Source organism: Melanerpes formicivorus, unplaced genomic scaffold (genome assembly GCF_026170545.1).
Source record: "Melanerpes formicivorus ecotype bairdi unplaced genomic scaffold, bMelFor1.0.p_v2 SCAF_21, whole genome shotgun sequence".
NCBI lineage: Eukaryota > Metazoa > Chordata > Aves > Piciformes > Picidae > Melanerpes > Melanerpes formicivorus.
The window spans coordinates 11,147,291-11,173,034 of NW_027142373.1; the positions used below are offsets into that span (position 1 = coordinate 11,147,291).

At 55.8% G+C, this 25,744-nt stretch overlaps 1 protein-coding gene across 7 annotated transcripts; it reads right to left on the bottom strand.

The window, feature by feature from the left end:
- Positions 1-429: 429 nt before the first annotated feature.
- On the bottom strand, positions 430-24,282 carry RAB37 (RAB37, member RAS oncogene family). Of its 7 annotated transcripts, XM_068151601.1 has the most exons (10): positions 24,182-24,280; positions 10,693-10,803; positions 6,405-6,515; positions 3,679-3,720; positions 3,452-3,521; positions 3,313-3,365; positions 2,808-2,873; positions 1,780-1,836; positions 1,419-1,495; positions 430-1,309 (listed from the first exon to the last, which is right to left on the bottom strand). In XM_068151601.1, exons 1-10 carry the CDS (start codon positions 24,239-24,241, stop codon positions 1,204-1,206), a joined length of 753 nt encoding a protein of 250 aa, XP_068007702.1. In that variant the 5' UTR covers positions 24,242-24,280; the 3' UTR covers positions 430-1,203. The 7 variants fall into 7 exon arrangements, with proteins under 7 accessions (XP_068007702.1, XP_068007704.1, XP_068007697.1 ...); XM_068151603.1 differs by lacking the exon at positions 6,405-6,515 and having other exon boundaries at positions 3,452-3,518; positions 24,182-24,282; XM_068151596.1 differs by lacking the exons at positions 10,693-10,803; positions 24,182-24,280 and adding an exon at positions 8,374-8,540.
- Between the last annotated feature and the right edge of the window lie 1,462 nt (positions 24,283-25,744).

Sequence of the window (25,744 nt, forward strand, 5' to 3'; positions counted from 1 at the left end):
CATGCCTTGGGCAGTGCTTGGGGGATCAGACAGTGTGCTGGAGGGCTGGGCTGAGCACCAAGGATGTGCAGCAATGGGAGGTGCAAGCCTTGCACCCTGCCGGTGACCAGCATAGCAGCTTTTGATGGCTGAAGCATCTCGAGCATCTGGTCTCCAGAGAGTGGGTTCCAGCTGCTATTTTCCAGCAGCAGGAAGAAGCAGTTGTGTTAAATGTGCAGGGGTGGGAGAAAAACCCAGCCTGCCCCAGCAGGCAGAGCAGCTCCAGGCCACCATGGACATCTCCACCCCACCAGCTCCAGACTGCATGAGGCCAAAGATAGTTTTGTTTGGAGGGATTGGAAAGAAAAAGGCTTTTCTTGTTCAAAAAAACAGTCTCTAATTCCTTTGGCTACAAGAGGAGGGAAATAAAGGTTCTTCCAGATCACCATGTGTAGCAGAAGAGCCCCAAGCATCACCTGGGTGCTCCCAGGAATTTTATTTCTCATGCCAGCTGTGTGGGCAGGGAGCAGGCTTGGTTGGACGCTTCCCCATCCCAGCCTTTCCCTCCAGTACAACCAGGACACAACAGGGACATTGCTGCCCTCATGGAGGCAGGAGGGTAGGAGCTGACAGCAGCAACCACAGCAGTGAGGAGCTGTGGCCAGGTGAGGGACTGGCTGCACCCCAGCATGGGGTAGCCTGAGGGGCAGAGCAAGGCCCTCTGGAGGGAAGCCAGAGCCCAGCACTGAGGATGTGGGGGGCTGGATCAGGCCCTTCCAGCCAGATGAGAGCAGCATGGAGAGCTGGAACGGCTGCAGTGAGGGAAGAAGACCAGGGGCTTCATGAGGGCTTGTCCATGGTGTGCACACAGCCCTGAGAGATGCTCCAAGGGGCCCTCAGCTGGGCATGGGGCTGTGTCCTGCATCTTGATCAGGTGCTGGAAGCATCACTGTGGCTCATTGGCCAGGCTGGCAGTCATTACCCTATGGTGAGTCCCTTGGTGACACGTGGCAACTTCCAGGTATTGCCCCATTGGACAGCAGGATCTGGCCCCTGGGTCCTGGTGCTGGGGCGCTGGCTGCCCCCGTGCATGCTCTGCCCGGCTGTGCTGTTCCATCCACACCTGGCTTTGCAGAGCCTTTGGTCACTTGAGGGCAGGTCCGGGCCCCTGCTCTGCCCCCTCCAGGTTGTGTCCCCGGGGCTGCCAGCCCCTCCTGGCTGCTCTCAGGCGAAGGCACAGCAGCTGGACTTCTTCTTCTGTGCCTCGATGTAGTCGTGGATCTGGAAGCGAGGCTCATCCAGCGGCTGCACCGAGCGCTGCTTCAGCTCCCTGGAGGGGGTGGGGGGGCACGTTACCCCACCTGCCCACTCCAGTGCCAATGTGAGAGGTGGTGGGGCCAAGGGCACACCTCCCTTGCCCAGGTCACCCGGGTACTCACTTGGCAATGGCCAGGAAGGCCAGCTCCACGTTCATGCCTGTCTTGGCGCTCGTCTCCATGAAAGGCACCCCGTACTCCTGCAAGGGCAGCATGGCTCCATCAGTGGCCAGCTCTGAAATGCCCTCCTGCCCCTCCAAATTGTCCCTGTCACCTGGCTGAGGCTTGGGGACAAGGTGCCATCCCCTCCCTGCCTTGGCCTAGGTTCTGTGTGCAAACAGCTGTTGTGTTGCCTGCACTGAAGCCAGGTGGGTCTGAGCACCCATGGGAGGGGATGGCAGGGCTGGGTGAAGATCCTGAGTGGCATACAGTTGTCTGGGGGGGTGGGGGGTGTGCAACTGTGTTAGACTCTGGCATGGCTCACCCTGGCCAGTGATGCTCCATCCTCTGTCCTCACAACTCTCCCACTGCTCACATCAGCCTGTTGAGGGAAGAAAAGTGTCACTGTGTACCAGGGACAGCTGGCAGCTTGGGGGCATCTGACAAGCAGGCACTATGGGGTGCATGAGAGGGTGCCAGGGATCTAGGAACATCCAATGCTCAGAGGAGAATCAAGGACCTGTTCAGTATCTGGGACCTGGTAGCACTGAGGCTGTGGGAGGGCACCCAGGACTTGGGGACATTGGGAAGCTGGGGCAGCATCCAATACCTGTGGGCATCCAGAACACTGGGGGACTGGGGCAACATCCAGTACCTGGGGGCATCCAGAACACTGGGGAACTGGGGCAGCATCCAATACCTGTGGGCATCCAGAACACTGGGGGACTGGGGCAGCATCCAGTACCTGGGGGCATCCAGAACACTGGGGGACTGGGGCAGCATCCAGTACCTGGGGGCATCCAGAACACTGGGGAACTGGGGCAGCATCCAGTACCTGGGGGCATCCAGGACCCAGGGGGTTCTTCTGATACTCTGCCGGGAACTGAGAACCCAGCATCACTCAGGATTCAGGGGGCATCCAATCCCAAGGGAAAATCCAGTACTTAATCAAGCATTGGGCAGCTGGAGAGAATTTGGGGTCTGATTTGGCATCTGGGACTTGGAACTACCTGGGATCTAGGGGTGCATCCACGACCTGGGTGGGCACCCTGTTTCCAACAGCACCCTATACCCTTACCAGGAGCATCCCATCCTGGGAGTCTCAGCCTCATGCTGCCTCCCACTGACTGCTGGGAGAACTGAGGACACTGTTACTGCCAGACCCTCCTGAACTTCCCCAATATCCCCAACCCTTTGGGGTCACCTCTGTGCTGCTTGAACCCATAAAGCAGTGGAGCCTGGTGGATGGTGCAGGAAGGCTGCCCCCAGCTGGCACACAGAGCACCTTCTTCATTCTTGGGGGTGGCATGGGATGGCAAACTGTGGGGTTAAGGGGGACCCCCCTGCACTTACCTTATTGCCCAGCAGCATGATGACCACATCCTTCTGGGCATACTCATGGATCTCTGTCAGCCAGGCCTGTGGGGCAGCAGGGCTGTGTTGGGGTGAGCGGAAATGCCTTGCCCCTCTGCTCTCAGCCTTCACCCCCCACCCCCCACATCCCCTATGAGGACAGGGAAACCACATTTTTTCTGGCATGGGAACCATTCCATCCTCACAGCCCAACAGTCCTGCAGACACCCTGGCTCCTGGCTCCAGCCCAAGCCTTCATGTAGTTCAGGTCCATCCACACCTTTTCTCCCTCCAGGCATTTACCCTGCCCCCAAACAAGACTCACCCAGCCCTGCAGCACCCAGCCAGGAGCCCTGGGGATGAGCTCCCAGCCAGCTTGGTCTGGCCCAAGCAGTCTCTGCTTAGGTGTAAAACAGGCTTCAAACTGCCCCAAATAGCCACTCAGGACACCCACAGCCCCGGTCCCCAGAGAGAAACATGGCCCTGACCCACGGGCGGGACTCACACGGATGTTGTCGAAGGACATCTTGCTGGTGATGTCGTAGAGCAAGAGCAGGGCTGGAAGGGAAGAGAGGCATTGCTCTGCTTCAGGAATGTGCTCTGGATGGTCTCCCCCCCCCTCCCCCACCAGACCCCAAACCCACCTTGGGCATCCCTGTAGTAGGCGTGGGTGACGCTGCGGAAGCGCTCCTGTCCTGCCGTGTCCCAGATCTGCTGAGAAGCCACCCTGATGAGAGCAGGGAGGCAAACACCCCCACCCGAGCTGGGGATGCTCCTGTGGCTCCTGGCCCCACCAGACCAACACGTTCAGCCTGGGTGGGGGGATTCCAGAAAGCTGGCTGGGAATTGCTCACCCCCTCCCTAAGCTCACCTGCAACTTCACCTTCACGCCGTCCACGGTCACCACTTTGTTCTGCAGAAGAGAAGGAGAGGATGTTCAGCAGCCCTCAGCACACCTTGGTGTGGGTGCCAGCCAGCCCTGGCATGGAACTGGCTGTGCCCCAGGCCCTTGGCTGCTCTCCCTGGGCTGTTGGGATAGAATCATGGAATTACAGACTAGTTTGGGTTGGAAGGGGTCTTGAAAGGTCCTCTAGTCCAAGCTGGAGCACCTCTCTTACGAGGACAGGCTGAGGGAGCTGGGGCTGTTCAGCCTGGAGAAGAGAAGGTGCCGAGGAGACCTTCTTGTGGCCTTCCAGTATCTGAAGGGGGCTCCAAGAAAGCTGGGGAGGGACTTTTGAGGGTGTCAGGGAGTGATAGGACTGGGGGGAAATGGAAAAAACCTAGAAATGGGTAGATTGAGACTGGATGTTAGGAAGAAGTTGTTCCCCAGGAGGGTGGTGAGAGCCTGGCACAGGTTGCCCAGGGAGGTGGTGGAAGCCTCATGCCTGGAGGTTTTTGCATCCAGGCTGGATGTGGCTGTGAGCAACCTGCTGTAGTGTGAGGTGTCCCTGCCCATGGCAGGGGGCTTGGAAGTGGCTGATCCTTGAGGTCCCTTCCAACCCTAAAACTTCAGTGATTCTATGATTCTAAGCTCTCTGCAGTCAGCACTGCAACTAGAGCAGGTTGCTCAGAGCCCCAAACAACCTCACCTGGAATGGTTCCAAGGATGGGGCATCTCCCACCTCTCTGAGCAGCCTGGGCCAGGGTCTTAGTACCCTCTTGCTTCTCTCTAGTCTAACAGTCAGGATGAATGTGACTCTTTCACAGCTGTGGATACAGGAATGAAGGGTTAAATCCCACAGCTGTGAAAGAGTCACAAATCCCTTCAGATGAAGCCAGGCTGGAATGCTGAAGCCTCATTGTTGAAAACCCCCTGGTCCTGCTGGGAGGCTGCGATGCTCCATGGTGGCTGCAGGGACATCCCAGAGCATCATCCCCGTGTGCCAGGGTGGGAAAATGCAGAATCAGGCCCTGATAGGTGCAGAACAGCAAGATTCCAGCCTGCCTTGGACCTGGTGCCTTTTTTGTGTCCTACAGCCAGCATCCCTGTCCTGTGGCTTCTGAGTCCCTTAAGGAGCCAGCTATGATGCCATGGCCAGGAGAAGCTCAGCAGAGCTGGGTAAGTGGGGAGGTCTTTGATGAACCACATGCAAATGTGCATTTTTTAACAACATCTTGGGGTGCTTTGTGGATGTTTGCCCATCATAAAGCCCTGACTCTCCTGGCAGGATTCCTCTGCTCTTTATGCTGATGGAATGACTGCTGCACTAAAAATTTGGGCTATTTGCAGCAATTTAAGGCCTTTTTACACTGCAGGCTTCCTGCAGACACTCAGTGGGTGATGGTGGGTGTCCAGCTCAGGTTTCCTTTCTGGTGGGAGCCTTTCTTGGCCCTTAAAGATGGTAGCTGACACCAGGATGGGGATCTGCTGGTAGCACATGCAGGGAAGTCCCCTGGGTCAGGATGGTTTGCAGCCAGGCAGCTGGGCTGGGGACTGGGGAAGAGGCATCTGCAAGTGAGGGAAGAAGGCAGTTCTTGGGCTTAAGTAATCGCTGTACCCAACTCAGAAGCACAGGAACTTCTCTCCAGAGGCCAGAAGAAAGAAAAGCAGCAGCTACTGGAGGGTTATTTTAAGCCTCTTAAAGAACTGTACTTAGAGAGATGAGTCTGGGAAAAAAAAAAGAAGACCCCTATAAATAATTTGGTTGCCTGGAATTGTTTGAAATGGAAATTCAGCCCATGTGGAGATGACAAAGACTGAGAAAATGGGCTGATGGGGAAAAAAACCAACATAAAAACCAATTAAATAGTGCCTAAAGAGACCAGCACAGGTCATGAGCTGCTGGAGGGGACACAAGGCAGAGTAGGTATCTATGAGCTGCCAACACCCCTGGAGCCATCAGTGCTGAGCAGTGCTGCAGTGGGACATGGCAGATTTCCCTTCTTTCATGACTCTCTTTGAAGGACAGGCCAAGAGACCCCTCCAAAGTGAACCCCCAGCCTTCTCCTCCATCCCCTGCTCACTAACCCCACCCCACTCCCCTCCGCAAGCCAAGAGCAGTTGGGGCAGGCAGCAAAGGCAGCAGAACTGCAGAGGCAGAGGAAGCTCTGACCGCACTTGACACGTGTCAGACAGAGCCCTGCCCAGGGACACCCCCGCGGCCCCCAGGCGGAGGAAATGCTGCTCTGCCCCGTGCTGCCAGCAGCTCTGCCTGGGTGGGCATCCCCAGAGAGACCCTGCAGCTGGAATCTGCTAACCAGAGAGTCTCAAGCAGGGTTTAAATGGGATCCACTGGCCTTATCAACTCCTCAGCAGCCCATTTCTGCCCTTTTGAGGCACAAAGTTTGTTCCCCCTGCAGTCACTGGCCTCAGCCCAGGCAGTAGAGCATGCTGGGCTCCTGCTGCACACCCCCAGGATGGGCTAAACAGAGGGGTGTTGCTGATTTAAAAGTAAGAGGTGATGCTCCCAGTAGGCTCTTCCATCTGGTAACACTTCTCCAGGGAGAGGTGGAAAGATTTCAGCAAGCATCTGCAGCCAGTTGTGAGATTATTCAGGGTGCAGAGACTGGAAACCCCTTGCTCCCCTTCCCAGCACCCTGTCCTGGCCAAGGTACAGGTGAGGGGAGGTGAGGGGCTGGCAGCCATGGTGGTCTCACCCGGAAATCTATGCCCACGGTGGCTATGAAGGTCCCGGAGAGAAAGGCTCCCTCTTTGAACTGGAGCAGGAAACAGGTTTTCCCCACGCCTGAGTCTCCAAGTAACATCACCTGCAAGATGGGTGCAGGGAGAGGTGTCAACAGGACAGGGAGAGGGCAGCATTGCTGCGTGGGTGGTGCTGAGCCCCCCTCAGCCCGATGCGTCCCTCCATTTCTTTCCCCAGGGCTGCTTCCGATCATTCTGGGGAGATCCGTGAGAGCTGGGTGCCAAGCAGCACCCCCAGGGCAGCAGAGCAGCCCCCAGGCACCAGAGAAGGGGAGAGCAGAAGAGGAGGGTCGGTGGGAAGGCAGCAGGAAGAGATGTCTCCTGGCCAGAGCCTGGCCATCTCCTGGCCATCTCCTGTCCCAGGAGGCTCCTGGAGAGCTGGCCACAGGTCCTGAACGCGCAGAGCTCCCTCCACCCATGCTTTATCCCCAGCCAGGGTGTGCCCAGCCCCGAGGGCTGATGCATGGTTTGGGCAAGCCCTGCTGTGTCCGGGACTCTCACTCTGTCAGTGCCCTGGGCCCTGCTTACCACAAACACCAAAGCAAACATGGTGCCTTTCCCCCTCCTGCTAAGCAAATAAGATCAATCCAGGCTCCTTAATCACTCCAGCACTGCCAGACACGGGCAGGATTGATGCTGATCTGACGCTGGCCTCCATAAGCACAGTCTCACTAATACCCTGGAGCTGTGCTCTCCTCCCTGCTCACCCATAGCAGCTCTTTCCTGCCCAGCAATAATTAACCTAAAAATGGCAGTGAGCAGGACTCCAGTAAGAAGATCCATCCCACCTTCTAGGGATGCTGGAGCCTGCAAAGCAAACCCCCCTAGCCCCACTGCCCCAGACTGGGTGAATGCAGTAAGCTATGGCCACCCTGTGCAGGATGGCACAGGAAATGGACCAGCACAGCCAGAGCTGGGGGCTGGGAATGCTCTGCCTCCTGCCAAACCACTTTGCTGGTCAAAATCCTTCCCTGGGACACCCCCACCCAGCCCAGGCTGGAGGGCAGCTGGGAACCCTGCTCACTTCTGCCTTCACCTTGCTGCACATCAAGCTGGTAACTGATTTCCTCTCTCAGACACAAAAAATGCACCTCCACCAAGAGGAGTTGGAGTGGTGGATAAAGGTGAAGGAATGAAAGTGGTTTAGGGGAAGTGGCAGTGCCATGGGCCAGCTCTGGGAGCCAGCTCAGCAAGCCAGTGGGAGGTCTTGGGGCTGGCACCATCAGCACTGGGATCAGACTGGGGCTGTGGATCAAACTATTCAGGTAGAAGGTTCACGGTTCCTGTGCCTCCCCTGTGCCCAGGGTGCCTCCTTAGGGCAACCCTTGGCAGAGCTGAGCTGGGGATGAAGGGTTCTACCCCGATGCCCAGCAGGGGCATGGGGCTCTGGGGTACACAGACTGCCCCCAACCTCGTGCCCTGGGGATGCTGTGATGGGCTGGGTGGGGTCCTGCTTCTCCTGCCCTGTGTCGTGGGGCAGGAGATCCCGCTGGAGCTCCCCTTGCCCGGGGAAGTCCAGGACGGGTTTCAGAGGGCAGAGCCTCACCCGAGAGTGTCCTGCTGCCCACCGCAAGCCCTGTTACTGCAGCTGGGCCGCCGTCGCCTCCACCTTCATCTCCCCCGGGGCAGAAACACATCCAAGACGAAGACCTCCCGCGGCTTCTGAGGTAGGGACCTCCCGTCCCCACATCAGCTAGACGGGGCACGGGGAGGCAGGGCTGGAGGGGCTCAGCCGGGGCCGCTCCCTCCTTCCCCGGTCCGCAGCCTCTTCCTGGGCGCGGTCGCGGCAGCGGAGGGAGAGGGTGGTCCCCGGGACCCCTCCTGGTCTCCCCCAGACCGGTGGTCAAGACCCAGCCTCCATCCCCAGAGTGGCTTGAGGGAGTCCACCCGTGCTCTCCCCCAGTACCCCACGCCGGCTCCCACCTTGCCTGCCAGCTCGTAGTCCTGGGGCAGCACTGGGGGGTCTTCGCTCCCCTCCGGGGGGGTCCCGCTCCCCGCAGCCCCGCCGGGGCCGTTCATGCTGCGCCAGAGCAGAGCCGCCGAGTTCCGAGGCAGCGAGAACCGCGGCCACACCCGGCCCGGCCCGGCCCGCCTTCCTCCTCCTCTTCCTCCTCCTCCTCCCCGGCCAATGCCACCCCCGAGGCTCTGCCCTTGCCACCTGCCTGTCCGGCCTGGCCTCAGAGCGAGGAAGAGGAGGCTGAAAGCTGGAAACCTGTCCCGCTGCACCCCCACACCGGGGACTCCGAGGTGCTTACGTTTGCCAGGGGCTTTTTCGCATGGGCCGATGTGCAGAGCCCTGGCACATCCCTCCAGGCACATGGGTGACCACAGAAACCACTCACCCTATAAGTGAACAGCCCCCAGGGTGCGAAGATGGAGACCCTCCTGCTGCCAAATCACCCCCAGCCCCATCACCCCCGTGCCAGTGCAAGGTCAAGAGGGGCAGCAGGGACAGCGAAGGCAGCAGCTCCCACTCCACCAGCACACCGAGGGTAGGGGGGTTGCCGCATCCACTGCAGCTCCGATGGCTGCTGAACTGAGTCCTGGGTCACCAGCAAAGCTCAGCAGAGCAGGGAGGAAACCAGCGGCAGCAGCCTCTGGCCGGAAGCCCTGGGTTGTGCTGAGCTAGTTCCGGGCTGGGATGGCTGCTGGGGGTCCTGCTCCCCACAGCTGCTCACAGCCCCCAGCCTCTTCTGCCGGCCAATGCAGCCTGGCTTACAGCACACTTCCTCCGGGAAAAGCCCAAGGATGAGAATGCAGAAGAAATTCCAGGAGGGCTTCAGAGATGTTACATTACCCCAAAACTCTGAGAAACTCCCTCCAGGTCCAGGTGCTGTGGCTGCCTGGGGGCTTCAGGCTTACAGGCAGCACTCCACCACCAGCAGCCTTCAGCACTCTCTGATCTATTTACCCTGGCCCACTTCCCATGTGCCAGGGCTTATCCCAGTGCAAAGCCCCCAGCCTCTCTCACACCACCAGGATTCAGGCATGCAGGGCTCCAGGGCAGAGCTGTGCCCATTGAAGGCTGCAGGAGGTCTGATGGCAGAGATGCCCTCTGTGACAGCATCCACCTCTGCACCTTCCCTGCTGCCAGCTCCTAATCTAGTCAAGCGTCTCCACATCCCTCAGGAAAGGGAACCTGTATTTCCAGTCTCATAGCTGCACTCAGAGTCAGCTGGGGGATTTATAGTTTATATATATATTTATGGTTTTGGCCAGGAAAGTGCCCAGAGCTGGAGGCTGGAGGCACTCAGAGTTCCTAGAAGTGGCTGAGCTCCTGGGCAGCTTGCTAGGGGTTGAGAAGGTGGGGGCTGGAAGGGTACAGCAAACTGTGCTGATGCTCATGGAGCTGCCCAGGCAGGAAAAATGCCTGGCTGAGCATCACCTCTGCGCACTATCAGGTGCTGCAGGAGAAATGAGGCAGCCAGGAGCTGGCAAAGCTTGGGAACACAGCTGAGCCTCCGCAGCCTGCCCAGGGCTGGGGTGCAGAGGCCCCCATGGCTGCTATCCCCTGGGCTGTTTGACCCTTTGCATGTGGACCCTGTGCTAGTACCATGGAGAGAAGGCACCTGGGGGTTGCAGCCTGCCCATGGGTAACAGTCACCTCACAGGTGACAGCCTCCTCATGGGTGACAGCTACAGCCAAACCATGGGCAAGAGCTACTTGCTGAGCCCCATCCCTGCCACGGGTACTGGGGGGATGCTGGGGAGGTGCAGATCTCCCTGTGTGAGGAGGTCCCAGGCGCTGCCTCTGTCCTGGGCTCCCCCAGCAGAGGGTACACACGTGTCAGAGCCACTCGATGGCCCCGCAGCAGCTCTGCAAATAGCACTGGACAGCAGCCGAGTGCTTCTCCCATCTGCTTGACTTTTCATGAGGGCCTGGGGCTGACACAGGCAGGACACAGGCTGGCTCATCGCTGGCAGAGCACGGCTGCTCCAGAGGCGGCTTTCCAGCTGTGATGCAAAAGGTTGAGCTCAGGCACAGTCTCATCAAGGGTATTGGGACATGAAGCCTCCTCCATCCTCCCCAGCAGCCCAGAAGTGTCTGCCCCCCAGCTTGCTAGTGAGCACAAAGCCAAACCAGGCCCCTCATCCAGCAGCCCCAAAGCAAACTCTCCCAATTCTTTGGGCTTTAAGCTCCACTTTGAGTCGTAGACCCACAGGTTAGGATGACCCAAGGGAAACTGCTCCCCAAGTGGGAGCGAGGTTGCACAGCCCAGGGAGCAGGGATTAGGCTCTTACCGTAAACCCAATGCCCACGGTGGCAGAGAAGGAGCCAGGGATGAACTTGCCCTGGTCAAACTGGACCAGCAGTGATGTCTTCCCCACGCCGCTGTCTCCAACCAGGATGGTCTACAAGGAGCAGGAAAAGAGGCATCAATGTGTGGAGCAGGTGTGTGGTGCCTGAGCTGGCAGCCAGGGACTGGGTGCTTGAGCAGGGGGGATGCAGCAGGAAATGCAGCATGATTTGGAGGGAGCCAGCTCAGCCCTGGATTGTGGCAGAGAATCCCAGCAGCAGATTGTCCCCATGGGCTGCTGCCTGACAGTGCCACCATCAGATAGCTTATCTCCCCATGTCCTCTTCTTCACTGCCACCTTTGGTCCTGCCACTCACCCAGAGATTAATTTGCCCCTCTCTGACCATCTCTGTAATAAATAAAATGTACCTCAGTCTGAACTTTGGGAGTGAGCCCCACTGAGCCCTTTCCAGGTGCAGAGAGGTGGAAGAGAAAGCAAAGCTCAGCCCATCATGGAGATGGCAGTGCCCCAGCCTTGGTTCACACAGGCCTGGTGGAAAATGTCTTTGGAGGACTCTGTCAGAGCTGGATGATGTCCAAACCCGTTTATTAAAGAGGATGTCTCCAGCAGCTGCTGCTCACAGCCTCTGCCCCAGCCCTGCAGCCTCTCCAGGGCACCAGGCTCTCTCCATGCTTCACTGATGCCTCAGACCTGCAGAGCTGCCCTTCTCAGGCTGCTCTGCTTGAACTCACAGAACCTCTCATCCTCTCCCTTCCTCTATAGGAAGTTCCAGGGCCCTCCTACATGGAGCAAAGCTTGTTTCCAAGCAGAAGGGCCAGGAGAGCTGTGCAGGTGTCAAGGCTGGGGCACAGCCATCACCTCTTGAGCAGCTCCCAGGCCAGCCTGTGGCCCTGGTACCCACATCGCATCCCCGGGGAGCTCATCCTCCCCTCTGCTCCTGGCTCTGTTCCTCCAAATACCCAGCCTAAGGGAGACCAAGGGTGCAAACACAAGCCCCTCCCTCCCCTCTCTGACAGAATCTGGGGTTTGTTCACAGAGCCACTGGCACAAACATTCACATCCTTTCAGGAAATTGAGGCACTTTCAACCCTTTTGCAGGGACGTGAGTTAAAACAAACATTCTGCTGGCTGCCTCCTTATTTAGGAGTGGCTTTGGCTCTGCCTTTCAGGACATGGGTTCCTTTCTGCATCCCTGGCAAGTGCTGAGCTAGTCCTGGGGCAGTGCTCCCCTGTCACTTGTCCCCACTCCCTGACTCTGCTGTACTTTGCACCTGCTGTTTCCCTCCTTGGTTTGTGTTGAGTCTGATGCAGCTCCAGCAGCTCTGCCCCATCCTGGGGTACCCCAGCTCTTCATCCCCACCTCAGGTGACATCATGAAGGTCACTTTTAGCCTGCTGAGTGACAGCTGTTGCTTAAGCATCTTCTTGATGAACAAAGGAGTCTCCACCTATGGCTGGTCCCAACCCTCCACTGTATTCCCTGCACTGTGGGGCCCTGGGGTGAACAGAATAGTTTGGGTTGAAAAGGGCCCTAAAGATGATCTAGTTCCAACCCCCCTGCCAAGGACAGGGATGCTTTTCACTGGACCAGGTTGCTCAGAGCCCTGTCCAACCCGGGCTTGAAACACCTCAAGGAGGGGGCATCCATGATCTCCCTGGGCAACCTGTTCCAGTGTCTCACCACCCCCACTGTAAAAAATTGACTTCTAATCCCCATTCTAAATCTCCTCTCCTCAAGCTTCAGTCCACCCCCTCTCATCCTATCACTACAACCCCTCCTGAAAAGTCCCTCCACAGCTTTCTTGTAAGCCCCCTACTGGAAGGCCACTATAAGGTCTCCAGCCCCACTTCAGGAACTATGCAACTCCCCTTGTGAAATGCAGGTCAGAGGAGTGGGGAAGAAAGTGCTCAACCAGGTGGCTGAACGGCCCTGGAAGATCAAAACCTGATTTTGTACCCCGGGAGGCCATGTGGGATCCAGACACTGGACACATGTCACAGTGCCCAGCACCATGACACCCCAGGGACCCAGAAGGAGTGGGCTGAAATCAAGAGCTGAGGGGCTTGAGGACCACAAATGAAGCAGGAGCATGGACTGGAGGAGGGTCAGCTTCCTGCCTTGCATAAATCACCACGCCAATACCTGCCTGGAGCCTAGGGAAGTCATTCTGCCCCTGCGTCAGCACTGGTTAGGCCACACCTTGAGTCCTGTGTCCAGTTCTGGCCCCCCCAATTCAAGAAAGATGTTGAGACGCTGGAAGGTGTCCAGAGAAGGGCAACAAAGCTGGGGAGGGGTCTGCAGCACAAGGCTGGGGAGGGGTCTGGAGCACAGCCCTGTGAGGATTGGCTGAGGGAGCTGGGGTTGCTTAGCCTGGAGAAGAGGAGGCTCAGGGGAGACCTCATTGCTGTGTACAACTACCTGAAGGGAAGTTGTATCCAGGAGGGGGTTGGTCTCTTCTCCCAGGCACCCAGCACCAGAACAAGAGGACACAGTCTCAAGGTGTGCAGGGGGAAGTTTAGGCTTGGTCTTAGAAAGACTTTCTTTACAGAGAGAGTGGTTGCCCATTGGCATGGGCGGCCCAGGGAGGTGGTGCAGTTAGCATCCCAGGAGGTGTTTAAGCAAAGCCTGGATGAAGCACTCAGTGCCATGGCCTGGTTGATTAGTTAGGGTTGGGTGATTGGTTGGACTTGATGATCTTAGAATCATAGAATCAATAAGGTTGGAAAAGACCTCAGAGATCATCAAGTCCTACCTGTCACCCAACACCTCATGACTACTAGACCATGGCACCAAGTGCCACATCCAATCCCCTCTTGAACACCTCCAGGGATGGTGACTCCACCACCTCCCTGGGCAGCACATCCCAATGGCCAATTACTCTTTCTGGGAAGAACTTTCTCCTTACCTCCAGCCTAAACCTTCCCTGGTATCTCTTTTTCTGGTGCTGGTTGCTTGGGAGAAGAGACCAACCCCCTCCTGGCTACAACCTCACTTCAGGTAGTTGTAGAGAGCAAGAAGGTCTCCCCTGAGCCTCCTCTTCTCCAGGCTAAGCAACCCCAGCTCCCTCAGCCTCTCCTCACAGGGCTGTGCTCCAGATCCCTCCCTAGCCTCATTGCCCTTCTCTGGACACATTCAAGAGTCTCAATGTCCTTCTTATATTGAGGAGCACAGAACTGGACACAGGACTCAAGGTGTGGCCTAACCAGTGCAGAGTACAGGGCAGAATGACTTCCTTGCTCCTGCTGGCCACACTATTCCTGATCCAGGCCAGGATGCCATTGGCCTTCTTGGCCACCTGGGCACACTGATGGCTTGTGTTCAGCTGCTGTCAACCAGTACCCCCAGGTCCCTTTCTGCCTGGCTGCTCTCCAGCCACTGAGACCCCAGCACTGTAGCATGGGGTTGTTGTGACCAAAGTGCTGCACCTGGCACTTGGGCTTGTTGAATGCCATCCTGTTGGACTCTGCCCATCTGCCCAGCCTGGCAAGGTCCCTCTGCAGAGCTCTCCTACCCTCTAACAGATCAACTCCTACCCCCAAATTGGTGTCGTCTGCAAACTTGCTGATGCTTGACTCAATCCCCTCATCCACATCATCAATAAAGATATTGAGCAGGATCTCAGAGGTCTCTTTCAACCTGGCTGATGCTGTGGTTCTGTGCTCTGCTGCCCTGAATCAGCACTTTCCCTTGGAAAAAAACATCCCAACCTCCAAACACCTCCTGGGAAAGGCCTGACCTGCCAAGCAAAGCTGTTGGCAGGATGGAGCCCTGCACCTCCGCAAGGCTGAGAGGCAGCAATCTGGGGCCAGATCTGCAGCCAGAGATTGCTCCTCCTCCCTGACTCGATGTCAGGCTGTTTGTGGGTCACTTGTACATTCAGAGCAGCCTCGTGGGCTGGAAGCCTGCACCAGAGCTGGAGGGATGTTGGGAGGCAGAATTCTGAGCTAAACCCTTGCACCTGGGTCAGAGGAGCTTGGCCACCCCTTTCCCTGTGGGGAATGTCACTCTCCAAGCCCCACTTGGTTTTACCCTGGGGCCAAGACACGTTCCCCTTGCTAATGGTTGGACTGGATGATCTTAAAGGTATTTTCCCATCAAAAGGATTCTGTGATTCTGTGAGCAGGACCTGCCCTGGAGCAGCCACATATAACACCTCAAGAATTAGTTACTGTGGGCCTGCCACAGCCCAGCATTGCTTTTTTTTTCCCTTGCTGACACACAAGACACTCTTCCCAGTTAAAATGCTGGTGCTGGGAGGTGCAACAGGAGCAGCTTCACCCTGAAGCACTCATTTTGGGAGCAGTTGATGCAGAGAGCAGCATTAATTATGGAGGGAAGAGAGTTAGTTGGCTTCAATGAGCAGCAGAAAGCCTCTAGAGCCCAGGATTTACGGAGAACATGCATAAAAGACAGAGTCTGCTATCAATAATTTAACTGGGACTTATAATAGAGATAACTCATGAATTGTTTCATGATTTAATAATACCCCTGCTAGTAAAAGTTGGCCTGAATTAGCCAAGAGTTTTTCCTAATGGCTTCAGGAAAAGATCAGGGGGTTAGTGGAAGCACAGCAGAGTGGAAATCACTGTGACCTTCCTGGTTATGAAATAAACATAAAAACAGAATAAAATCCCTGCTGTGGAGTGGATGTGGCTGGCCAGCTCTCAGATCTCACATCTCAGATCTCAGAACGTGTCCAGAGAAGGGCTACAAGGATGATCAGAGGGCTGGAGCACCTCTCCTATGAGGACAGACTGAAGGAGTTGGGGCTGTTCAGTCTGGAGAAGAGAAGGCTCCGAGGTGACCTCCTTGTGGCCTTCCAGTATCTGAAGGGGGCTACAGGAAGGCTGGGGAAGGACTTGTCAGGATCTCAGGTAGTGATAGGACTAGGGGGAATGGAATGAAGCTGGAGGTGGGGAGATTCAGGCTAGATGTGAGGAGGAAGTTCTTCCCCATGAGAGTGGTGAAGCCCTGGAATGGGTTGTCCAGGGAGGTGGTCGAGGCCCTGTCCCTGGAGGTGTTTAAGCCCAGGCTGGATGAGGCTCTGGCCAGGCTGATCTAGTGTGGGGTGTCCCTGCCCATGGCAGGGGGGTTGGAACTAGATGATTCTTGTGGTCCCTTCCAACCCTGACTGATACTATGATACTATGATCTCAGGCTGGACATACCTGAGTCATGACGGGAAGAAGCCTCCCAGCCACAGAGCTCCATACCTCACTCTGCCCCTTGCCAATACCTTTGGCCACAGCCTGGCTTTCTCTCACACCCCTCCCCCCCAGTTTTCTCAGGGGTTTTCCTTTGCCTGGAAAACTTTGGCAGAATAGTTCACAGGTGTCTTTTGGTGCTGCAGGTCCCACCTGCAGTGTGCTGTGAGGCTGAAGTGGTGCTTTGCCGGGGTACACACACAAATGGGCTGGCCAAGGTGCAAAGAGAAACCTGGCCAAGACCAGGAGAGCTGCTTGATAGCAGTCCCAAAGCACCACTGTGCTGAGTCCCAGCACAACCAGAGCAATCTATGTTTCAATCTAAAGGAAATTGTTTCCACTGGGTGGGCAGAGGTAACCTCACTTCATCACCCCACAGCTTGCCTAGCCTGTGGCCCCAGCAGAAAAGTGGCACAGCCTGGGACACATCCCTAGGGAAAGAGCAAATATCCCTTCCTACAACTCACAGGAGTAGTTTTGGCCTTTCAGATCACTGCTGGCCCTGTGTAGGTTGCAGAAACAGGACAGAGTAATGGGGCAGTGAGGGCAAATCTACTCAAGTCTCCCCTCTTTGTGTTGGCAGCCAATGAGCTGATGTGGCAGGGGAAGAGCAGTGCTACTCAGCTGTCAGAGCAGCTCAGAGAAGTGCTGCATTTCCAGTGCCAGCCAAGCAGGAGGAGATCTAGGATGGCACATGTGGGTTAAGGTTTTCTTCCCAGTTAATCTTTGAGCTTCAGAATGTGGTAGCTGGACTTGAGCTAACATGTAGCTTGCAGGAGGAGGGGAGAGGTGCTCTCCATAGGCTCTGCTGTTGCTCTCAGACAAGTGCTGAAGCTTCAACCCCTAAAGTGTGCTCCCAGGTCAGCAGGATTTGTGTCAACATCTTGTGGCACTAGCATACGTGCACCCCAGCACAGCTGCCTGCAGAGCTCAGCCAGGACGTGGCACTGGGAGAGGTCTGGGAGTGAGGCTGTGGCTCCTTTGAGCCCCGCACCACATCACTCTCCCTGTCTCTCAGGGATGCATTACCCAGGCTTACTTTCACCTGCTCTATACACAAAATTGCACTGTCTATTCCCTGCTCCAGGCAGTGCTCCAGAGCAACTTGGATGCTCCTGAATGCTGCCTTGAGCTGTCCTGTGCCACAGGGACACCTCTGAGCTGTCCCCAGATTGCCCAGGCAGTGTTTTACCATGGCCAAGCCCCTCAATGCTGGCTCAAGCTAGAGCCCAGGGCCCTCTGCCAGCCCTGCTGGGCCCTTGCCCTGGCAGAAGCTGTCTCAGCCCTGAAGAGCTCTGGGGCAGTGCATCAAACAAAAGCTGGCTCAGATCCTGCAGGGAATCCCTGTTTGCAAACCCCCTGCTAACACCTTGGATCAACCACAGCCCAGGGGCACATCCCTCTCCCTTTGGGACTTGTTCCAACTAAAGACATCCAGGCATCCAACGGGAGGAAGATTGATTTGGCAATGGATCAAATCACCTGAGAGCAGAATGTGTCATTCTGTGCCAAGGGAAACTTTTCTGGAACAGCCCAGAAGAAACCTTCACTGTTCCTGCTTTGATTTCCTCCTAGCCTGCTTCCTCCTCAGGCCTGGGATTAGCTACCAAGCAGAAATGACCTAGCCTTTGCCTCCAGAGTGCAGAGCTCTCTCGGAGTGTCTCAACACGCCTGAAATGCGATTCCTTGCTGTAGTGGTGCGGTGCTTTAGCCCACACGCACCAAGGATAAGAGCACAGCTAAACTCAGTGGGAGAAGGGAATGGGAAGCTGTATTTTACAAGCAAACCCACACACCACAATGGAATGCAATGGAAATGTGCAAAACACACAGTGTTTACAATATTAACCAGGAATTGACAGGAAAGAACACAAGCACAGATCCTCCCGAGGAGAATCCCCTTTCGGGTTCCCCCCAGACCCCCTCTCCCCCTCCTCCCCATTCCCCTAGTAGTTAATTAGGTGAAAAAGGAGAAAGAGAGAAAAAAGGATATTAAGGGAAATTTGTTAACTGAAAGCAGTTGTGAAGAAAGTTAGTTATTGTTATCTCATCAGTTTCATTCCAAGGTCACTTGCATGCTCTCTGGCTAAAGAGCAAGAAGTCAGACAGCCTGAAGCTGGAGCTGGAGTGAGGGAGACAAAGAATGCTGAGAGATATTTGTGATGCTACATCTCACATCTGACCAATGAAAGTCGTTTAGAATGGATCCTTGTTTGCCTTTTTACACCCAAATATTCAGCCAGAGAATTCTGCAGCTGTCCTTTTCTTAAAGGCACAGCCCAACCTGTCACGCTGGCTCAGAAACAGGATCCAGCAAAGTATTTGCTGCCTCACACCCCTGGAGCAAGGCTGGGCTTGCTTCTCCAAGTAACCCAGCCAGGAGCAGCAGCAGGAGACCAAAGAATAGAATAGAATAGAATAGAATAGGATAGAATAGAATGGAATGGAATGGAATAGAATAGAATGGAATAGAATTGAATGGAATAGAATAGAATGGAATAGAATAGAATGGAATGGAATGGAATGGAATGGAATGGAATGGAATAGAATAGAATAGAATAGAATAGAATAGAATAGAATAGAATAGAATAGAATAGACCACGTTGGAAGAGACCTTCAAGATCATCGTGTCCAACCTATCATCCAACACCACCTAATCAACTAAACCATGCAACCAAGCACCCCATCAAGTCTCCACCACCTCCACAGGCAGCACATCCCAATCGGCAATCGCTCTGTGTAGAACTTCCTCCTAACCTCCAGTCTGAGCCTCCCCTGGCACAGCTGGAGACTGTATGCTCTTGTTCTGATGCTGGGTGCCTGGGAGAAGAGACCAACCCCCACCTGGATACAACCTCCCTTCAGGTAGTTGTAGAAAGCAAGAAGATCTCCCCTGAGCCTCCTCTTCTCCAGGCTAAGCAACCCCAGCTCCCTCAGCCTCTCCTCACAGGGCTGTGCTCCAGACCCCTCCCCAGCTTTGTTGCCCTTCTCTGGACACATAAGGCAAAGCAGCCTAAGGTCAAACAGTCTTCTGCTGGCATCAGGACCTGTTCCCTCAATAAAAAGAGGAGGGTAGTTGTTATTGGTGATTCCCTTCTGAGGGGAATGGAGGGCCCTATATGTCGGCCTGACCCATCTCATAGGGAACTCTGTTGTCTGCCAGGAGCCCAAGTTAATGATGTTACCAGTAGGCTGCCTAAACTGGTACAGCCCTCTGACTACTACCCCTTACTAGTTATGCAGTTAGGGAATGATGATGTTGCAACCAGAACTCCCAGGGCTATCAAAGATGACTTCAGGGCCCTGGGAGACCTGGTTGAGGGGTCAGGGGCACAAATAATTTTTTCATCAATACCTTTAACTGCAGGAGGGAATACAGTAAGGAACAGGTCAGCAGCTATAGTTAACAAGTGGCTTAGAGGCTGGTGCAGTCAAAAGAATTTTGGGTTTTTTGATATTGGGAAACTTTCCACTGCACCAGGCCAGCTGGCAACAGATAGAGTACATCTGCCCCAGAGAAGGGGAAAGATCACTGTATATGAGAACGGACTGTCCCCCAAAGATAAAAAAATCCTGGGTAGGGAATTGGCGGGTCTCATAGACAGGGCTTTAAACTAGTTTCGAAGGGGGAAGGGGCTGAAGAGAGTCCTCTCAGACAAGAGTCTGGGGGCGACAAGCTAGAGTTGGAGGTGAAACCAGCAGCCCAGCTGAAGTGCATGTACACTAATGCACGAAGCATGGGTAACAAACAGGAGGAGCTGGAAGCCTTGATGCAGCAGGAAAATTATGATATAGTTGCCATCACAGAGACGTGGTGGGACGACTCACACGACTGGAGCGCTGCAATTGACGGTTACAAGCTCTTCAGGAGAGACAGGCGAGGAAGAAGGGGTGGAGGGGTGGCCCTGTACATCAGAAAGACACTAGATGCCATTGAGATGGAGATTAGGGATGATCGGGTTGAATGCTTGTGGATAAGAATTAGAGGGAAGACCAGCAGGGCAGACACCCTGGTTGGAGTCTGTTATAGACCACCCAACCAGGAGGAAGATGTTGACGAAGCATTCTATAGGCAGCTTAGGGCTGTCTCAAGATCTCCGGACCTTGTTCTCATGGGTGACTTCAACCTGCCTGACATCTGCTGGGAACTCAACACGGCAGAGAGGAGACAGTCTAGAAGGTTTTTAGAATGCATGGAGGACAGCTTCTTATCCCAGGTGCTGCGAGAGCCTACCAGGGGCAAGGCTATGCTTGACCTCCTCTTCACCAACAGGGAAGGACTGGTGGGTGATGTGGTGGTTGGAGGGTGTTTGGGGTCCAGTGACCACGAGATAATTGAATTCTCGGTTTTTGGTCAAGCCAAGAGGGGCGGCAAGAAGACCTCCACTCTGGACTTCCGGAGGGCAGACTTTGGGTTACTCAAGGAACTAATTCAGAGGGTTCCTTGGGATAAAGTCCTTAAAAACAAAGGGGTCCAGGAGAGCTGGACCTACTTCAATGAAGAATTGTTGAAGGCTCAGGGACAGGCTGTGCCAATGTGCCAGAAGATGAGCCGCCGGGGCAGACGGCCAGCCTGGATGGTTCATGAACTTTTAATGGAACTGAGGGAAAAAAAGAGGGTGTATCACCTTTGGAAGCGAGGGGAGGCAACCCACAGAATGTTTAAGGATGTTGCTAGGTCTTGTAGGAAGAGAATTAGGGAGGCAAAAGCACACTTGGAACTTAAACTGGCCTCTACTGTGAAGGACAACAAAAAGTCCTTCTATAAATACATTAATAGTAAGAGGAAGGGGAAGGAAAACCTCCACTCCTTGGTGGATACGGAGGGGAACATTGTAACCAAGGATAAGGAAAAGGCAGAGATACTTAACACCTTCTTTGCCTCAATTTTTACTAGAAGGGCAGAACGTCTTCCTGACAGCTGGCCTGCAGAGCTAGCAGAAGGAGCCAGGGAGCTGCACAGTTTCCCTATGTTCCATGAGGCGGTAGTTGGAACTCTCCTTAGCAGCTTGGATCCCCACAAGTCCATGGGACCAGATGGGATTCATCCTAGGGTGCTGAGAGAGCTGGCAGATGAGCTGGCCAAGCCACTCTCCATAATTTTCCAGCAGTCCTGGCTCACTGGCGAGGTCCCAGAGGACTGGAAGCTGGCCAACGTGGTGCCCATCCATAAGAAGGGCCGGTTGGATGAGCCAGGGAATTACAGGCCTGTCAGCCTGACCTCAGTGCCAGGCAAGATCATGGAACAGGTCATCCTGAGTTCAATAACACAACACTTACAGGATGGCCAAGGGATCAGGCCTAGCCAGCATGGATTTAGGAAGGGCAGGTCCTGCCTGACCAACCTGATCTCCTTCTATGATCAGGTGACCCGCCTGGTGGATGTGGGGAGGCCTGTTGATGTAGTCTACCTGGACCTCAGCAAGGCCTTTGACACCGTCCCCCATAGCAAACTGCTGGCCAAGCTGTCAGCCCATGGCTTGGACGGGAGCACACTGCGATGGGTTAGGAACTGGCTGGAGGGCCGAGCCCAGAGAGTGGTGGTGAATGGTGCCACATCCAGCTGGCAACCAGTCACTAGTGGTGTGCCCCAAGGATCAGTGCTGGGCCCTGTGCTCTTTAACATCTTTATTGATGATCTGGATGAGGGCATTGAGTCCATCATCAGTAAATTTGCTGACGACACCAAGCTGGGGGCAAGAGTTGATCTGCTGGAGGGTAGAGAGGCTCTGCAGAGAGACCTGGACAGGCTGGACAGATGGGCAGAATCCAACGGCATGAGATTTAACACATCCAAATGCCGGGTTCTGCACATTGGCCACAACAACCCCATGCAGTGCTACAGGCTGGGGTCAGAGTGGCTAGAGAGCAGCCAGGCAGAGAGGGATCTGGGGGTGCTGGTTGATGGTAGGCTTAACATGAGCCTGCAGTGTGCCCAGGCAGCCAAGAGGGCCAATGGCATCCTGGCCTGCATCAAGAACAGTGTGGCCAGCAGGAGCAGGGAGGTCATTCTGCCCCTGTACACTGCACTGGTTAGGCCACACCTCGAGTACTGTGTCCAGTTCTGGGCCCCTCAGTTCAGGAAGGATGTTGACTTGCTGGAACGAGTCCAGAGAAGAGCAACAAAGTTGGTGAGGGGTTTGGAACACAAGCCCTATGAGGAGAGGCTGAGGGAGCTGGGGCTGCTTAGCCTGGAGAAGAGGAGACTTAGGGGTGACCTTATCACTCTCTACAACTACCTGAAGGGAGGTTGTAGACAGGCTGATGATGGTCTCTTCTCCCAGGCACCCAGTACCAGAACAAGAGGACACAGTCTCAAGCTGCGCCAGGGGAGGTTCAGGTTGGATGTTAGGAAGAAGTTCTATACAGAAAGAGTGATTGCGCTATGGAACGGGTTGCCCGGGGAGGTGGTGGAGTCGCCGTCATTGAAGGTGTTCAGAAGGAGACTTGACGGGGTGCTTGGTGCCATGGGTTAGCTGTTTGGGTGGGTTGGATTGGTTGATGGGTTGGACACGATGATCTTGAAGGTCTCTTCCAACCTGGTTTGGTTTATTCTAATAAAGGTTTATTCTAATTCCAGCAAGTCAACCTCCTTCCTAAACTGAAAAGCCCAGAACTGGACACAGAACTCAAGGTGTGGCCTAACCAGTGCAGTGTACAGGGGCAGAATGACCTCCCTGCTCCTGCTGGCCACACTGTTCCTGATGCAGGCCAGGATGCCATTGGCCCTCTTAGCCACCTGGACACACTGCTGGCTCATGCTCAGCCTACCATTGACCAGTACCCCCAGGTCCCTTTCTGCCTGGCTGCTCTCAGCCACTCTGACCCCAGCCTGTAGCTCTGCCTGGGGTTGCTGTGGCCAATGTGCAGAACCCAGCACTTGGATGTGTTCAACCTCCTGCTGTTGGACTCTGCCCATCTGTCCAGCCTGTTGAGGTCCCTCTGCAGAGCCTCTCTACCCTCCAGCAGATCAACTCCTGCCCCCAGCTTGGTGTCATCTGCAAATTTATTGATGATGGACTCAATACCCTCATCCAGATCATCAATGAAGATGTTAAAGAGCACAGGGCCCAGCACTGATCCTTGGGGCACACCACTGGTGCCTGGCTGCCAGCTGGATGTGGCACCATTCACCACCACTCTCTGGGCTCAGCAGCAGAGAACACAGGACTGGGATGGTTATTTGCCTGGGCAGCTCTTCTGCCCAGAGACTCATTCCCACCAATCTCATTCCTTTGCTGCAGCAGCTCGTTGCTGGAGAGGAGATAGTTAAGGCTTTGCAAAGAATCAAAGTTTCTCGAGTCATCCCTGGAGGCACGTCCTACTCTGTGCACAACAGAATGGAGTTCCTAGGAACTGATGTTTTCCTGCTAATCAAGTGCTGAGCACGTTGCTCTGAGTAGAGCAGGATGTAAAATAGACTCGGATTTGTGAAGAGGGATCCATGCAGCCCCAGCCCTTTCCACTGCCCGGTCCCACCACTGCTTTTTCCCAGCTCCCCAGGGCTGTCAGTCTCTGCACCGTCATTGGGGACTGCAGCAAAGCGGTGTGAGGACAGCAAGAAGGAGTGATGGGTAGATCTGGCAAAGATCAGAGTCTCCTCCATATCTTCTGGAGTTGCAGGGCAGGATCTGACTGCAGGGAGCAAAAGCCGTGGTCCGGCACAGCCTGCAGCAGAGCCTGAACCACCCCGGTCCTGCAAGGACAGCAGCAGCCTCTGGGCAGTGTGGAGTTACAAAACAGAGTCTCGGGGACCCCGCGGAAGAATTTCAAAGCAAGGCATGCAGGGATGGACGTCTCGGGGGTCACCGCGATTTCATGGCAGGGAGGTCTCAGCTCCTTAGGCTGGCTCTGGCCAAGCAGAGCCCCGGGGTGCATCTCCTCCCGACCCTGCGAGCAGCACAGGGCAGAGGGAGCAGCCGAACGCCGGCTGTGCCGCGGGGCTGGCCCCTTTCCAACACTCCTGCTCGTAAACACGCTCAGTCCTGCTGCGGCACCTCCCCACATGCCCCACATCACCCGGAGAGGGTTGGGGAAGGAAGAGCTGCAGTCCCATCCCCCCCACCCCCACATACACCCCACTAGGATGGGGGTGGGGGTGGTGCAGGTGGACCCCAATGGGGAACAAGAAGTGCGGAAGAGAGAGCGACAGAGTTTGCTGGGGAAGTTCAAGCAGGAGCCTGACCGCGGCAGCCGCATCCCCCTCCCGTTCCGTGCATTTTACTTCCCCCCCGTCCCCGTCTCTCCGAGCACCGCTCCAGCCCTACCTTGTGCAGCAGGGCCTCGTTGTAGCCACCCACTCCCGAACCGCTGGCGTGGGCATCCATGGCCGGGGGAGCAGGGGGTAGGGGCCGGGCCGGGCGAGCTCTCCTGCAGCACAGCGGACAGCGCCCGGCCCCGGCCCCGCCTTCAGCACCGCGGACAGCGCCCGGCCCCGCTCCGCCCGCTCCTTTAGTCCCGATGTGGACCGGCCCGGCCCGGCCCGGTCCCGTTGGTACCAGTCCCGTTAGTTTCGCTGTGGCCCGGCCCGGTCTGGTCTCGTTGGTCCCAGTCCCGTTAGTTTCGGTCTGGCCCCGTCCTATCCCGTTAATCTAAGTCCCATAAGTCTAAGTTCCGTTAGTCCCGGTGCAGCTCCGCAGAGGCCGCGGCTCAGCCCAGCCCGGTTCAGCACAGCCCTGTCCTGTCCTGTCCTCCGCAGGCCAGCAGAGCGGTGCCCGGCTCCTCGCCGCTGCCACCGTGCCGGCCTCACTCTCGCCGGGTTCCCCCGCCCAGACGCGGACGGCTGGTCCCTCCCGGGGGCGGGGAGGCCGTGGGAGCTCCCCTTCACGCACGCAGGGCCCGTGGCAGCTTCCACGCAACTGCTGGTCCTTCTCCAGACACCACCCCCCCACCCCCTCAAATATCCGCCGTGGTAGCAGCCCCCATCCTGGGGCTCCCTGCCCTTCCCTCTCCACCAGGAAACGCTGCGGGAGCACAGTGAGGTGGGGCTGGAAGGTAGCCCTAGGCAGAGAGGCTTCTTGCTGCCAGCTCAGATCAGTTACTGAGCCAGGCAGTTCGAAGCCTGCTATGCTGCACCCGTGCTTCACACCTAGCTCCTTGGCACTCCACTTGGGGATCCCCACACCCAGCCTGCTCTGGCTGACACCCCCCAAAACATCAGCCCAGGCAGCTGTTGTGAGTTCATGGACAGTGGCAAAGCGAAGGGCTGGATAGTCAGCAGGGTTAGTGGTGTGTCACCCCACGGAGGGGCTTGTCCTAGCCAGACTATTCCAGCTTCTTCACAAAGCCAGTGCCAACATGAGCCTGGAAATCCCAGCAGCACCCCTCTGGAAACCCACAGAGCTCCTCTTGGAGTGTCTCTGGAGGGAAAAAACAAACTGTGTTTAGAGACAGGAGCCTCTGCCCAAACCTGTAGGTGACAGTCAATATCTCATTGAGCTCCTGTTATTTACAGGTCCCTTCAGAGCAATCTGTTGTTGTCAATCAGACTGGAATGAAACTCATCATTGCGGAGGACTTCATTTAAGAGAGACTCAATTCAATCTCCAGCTCCTTCCTTCCAGATCAGCGGACTGCCCCAAGGCAGAGGAGCAGACCAGGCTTCCAAGAGCCATCTGCACCCATCCATCGCTGCTCAACTGCCTGGGCCTGACGCTGCTAATTATATCTCTGCACCATTTCCTCTGAGACCGGAGGTGGTTGGGCCGGGTCAGATGATCTCTCTTGGCAACAGCAGCCAGAAATGATGAAAAACAACCCAGAGAGACCAGAATTCAGTATTTTTTTTTTAAGGTTTACATGAGGCCAAGAAGCTAAACCTAGCCCAAACA

What these genes read in the sequence shown, in the direction of transcription:
- RAB37 (XM_068151598.1), bottom strand. Translation starts at nt 8,769, where the DNA reads ATGTGCCTGGAGGGATGTGCCAGGGCTCTGCACATCGGCCCATGCGAA. An exon ending in ACTACGAGCTGGCAGGCAAG is followed by an intron (nt 3,721 to 8,373) that starts GTGGGAGCCGGC and finishes TCTCTTCTGCAG; the next exon opens with AACAAAGTGGTGACCGTGGA. An exon ending in ATGGAGCATCACTGGCCAGG is followed by an intron (nt 1,496 to 1,779) that starts GTGAGCCATGCC and finishes CTGCCCTTGCAG; the next exon opens with GAGTACGGGGTGCCTTTCAT.